Source organism: Sinocyclocheilus rhinocerous, unplaced genomic scaffold (assembly GCF_001515625.1).
Source record: "Sinocyclocheilus rhinocerous isolate Xijiao unplaced genomic scaffold, SAMN03320098_v1.1 scaffold790, whole genome shotgun sequence".
NCBI lineage: Eukaryota > Metazoa > Chordata > Actinopteri > Cypriniformes > Cyprinidae > Sinocyclocheilus > Sinocyclocheilus rhinocerous.
The window spans coordinates 784702-786684 of record NW_015666971.1 but is presented as its reverse complement, the minus strand read 5'-3'; the positions used below and the strand labels follow the sequence as shown (position 1 = coordinate 786684).

The 1983-nt window shown below is 37.0% G+C and overlaps 1 protein-coding gene across 7 annotated transcripts in view; it reads left to right on the top strand.

Moving 5' to 3' along the window:
* Positions 1-1983, top strand: part of LOC107733336 (golgin subfamily A member 4-like) — a 42175-nt gene that overhangs the window by 18505 nt on the left and 21687 nt on the right. Inside the window, exons 11-12 of one of the 7 annotated variants that reach the window (XM_016544910.1) lie at positions 731-878; positions 960-1138. The exons of the other annotated variants lie outside the window; for them this stretch is intronic. Of the exons in view, the coding sequence (XP_016400396.1) occupies positions 731-878; positions 960-1138 (327 nt within the window). The remainder of the gene's footprint in view (positions 1-730; positions 879-959; positions 1139-1983) is intronic. 7 annotated transcript variants of the gene reach the window in all.

The following is a 1983-nucleotide window of genomic DNA, read 5'->3' as shown; positions in this document are numbered from 1 at the left end:
ATATATATATTGGTCATTTGGCAATTGTATTAAATATTATTGTTATTATTATTGAAATATATTAATTTTGAAAAATTAAATTTAATATATGAAGTATATAAATGTCATTTTTCACTAATAAAACGAAATAACATATTCCAATAACAATATATACTATAACATCAAATAAATTGAAACAATATATTGTTACTGATTTTTATTCGTCTTGGTTGAATGTTGATTTTGTACCCTGTGATCAAAAAATAGAATTTGAGATGTCATCTAGGTGAAATATGTGATATATGGAGAGCTGTCTGTCTGCTACGGAGTTGTGATCAAATCAGTCATGTTTTGTTTAGCTTTTGACCTTCACCCTGCAGGATAGAGATCATTGCCACTTGGGTCATTGTATGGAATGTGAAAGAGCGCAAACATGCGTCAGAAACAATTAGAGGTGCGTCCTCAAACTGAGCACAGAACCTGCTGTACAGGGCAGGAACCTGGTTTGCAGGAACCACATTTGTGCTAGACATAATCAGTAGTGGATTTCGGAAAATGAAAAAGGGGCAGCAATACTGTGCTTTTGAGGTTTCATGTTTCAGGGGCTTTTCAAAATCACCATTCCCACTGAAGTCAAATGAGCTTTGCATGAGGATCAGACCAGAAGATGAACATATTGACTGAAAATCTGGGATGAGTGCATTTAATTTTTGTGTGAACTTTAATACTCACCTACGGTCTCATTCTAAAGGGAATGGTCATCGCTGAAACGAAGCGTCAGATGCACGAGACTTTGGAGATGAAGGAAGAGGAGATCGCTCAGCTGCGCTCCAGACTCCAGCAGACTATCGCTCAGAAAGACGAGCTGCAGGAGCAGAAAGAGAAATCGGAGAAAGCAGGTGAGTGAGACTGTCTCCTCTCTCTGTTTCCTGCCCTTGTGTCTGCTTGTCCTAACTGCACTTCATGTGACTCATTCCCAGCGTTTGAAGAACTGGAACGAGCCCTCAGTGTGGCCCAGCGGGCGGAGGAGGCACGCCGCCAGCTACAGGTGAGCATGGAGGAGCAGGTGAAGCAGGTGGAGAAGGCCAGCGAGGAAGAGAGGAGAAACTTGCAACAGGAGCTGACCAGGGTCAAACAGGAAGTGGTCACCATTATGAAGGTGTGTATGAAAACACGGGGTCAGAGAGAAGGGGGGAAATGCTGTGTGTTTGTGCTGCAAAAAACTATAAGAAGTCCTTTTCTGTGTTAATAAAACATGCAATCTGTTGCTGTGTCATGCATATTTAATTTGTTTTTCACTTCTTAGCATCAGTATTGTTTGAGAGCTACATCCTGTTACACGCTGGAGGATCTTGAGGAGATGCATTAATTTAGACACTAGAATCAAGAATAATCAAACCATTTTTAATATGTTCTTTTTGCCTTTTCTCTGTCCCCATTTGTACTTGACCTGTTTAAAGTTATTTTGCCTGGAAAAGCAATTAATCCACTCACAGTGTCACATTCATCCTGAGAATTGTCTGGATGAGCGTTTAAACATTCATTACTGCACAGTTCCCATGAAGGTTGTGTGTTTTTATGGATCTGCACACCTTTAGTCTCTTCCTTTGTGCATTGGAGTATGATTCATTAACTAAAGGGCAATAATAACTAGGGATGTAACGGTATGAAAATTTCATATCACGATTATAGTGACCAAAGTTATCACGATTATCAATATTATCACGGTTTTGTTAAAATTAGATGAAAATGTTCAAAAAGAACTGATACACACACTGAAAACATTTCAATAAGTTTTATATTTGAAAATCAACATACAACAAATACAATTAGCAGCTATATGCACTTTTTTTAGCATAAACATTAAATTAACATTAACATGAAGCCCTAATAATAATAATAATAAATCACTTATACTTATATATATATACACATACATACTGTATATACACACACACAAAATACATATACAATATATATATATATATATATATATATATATAC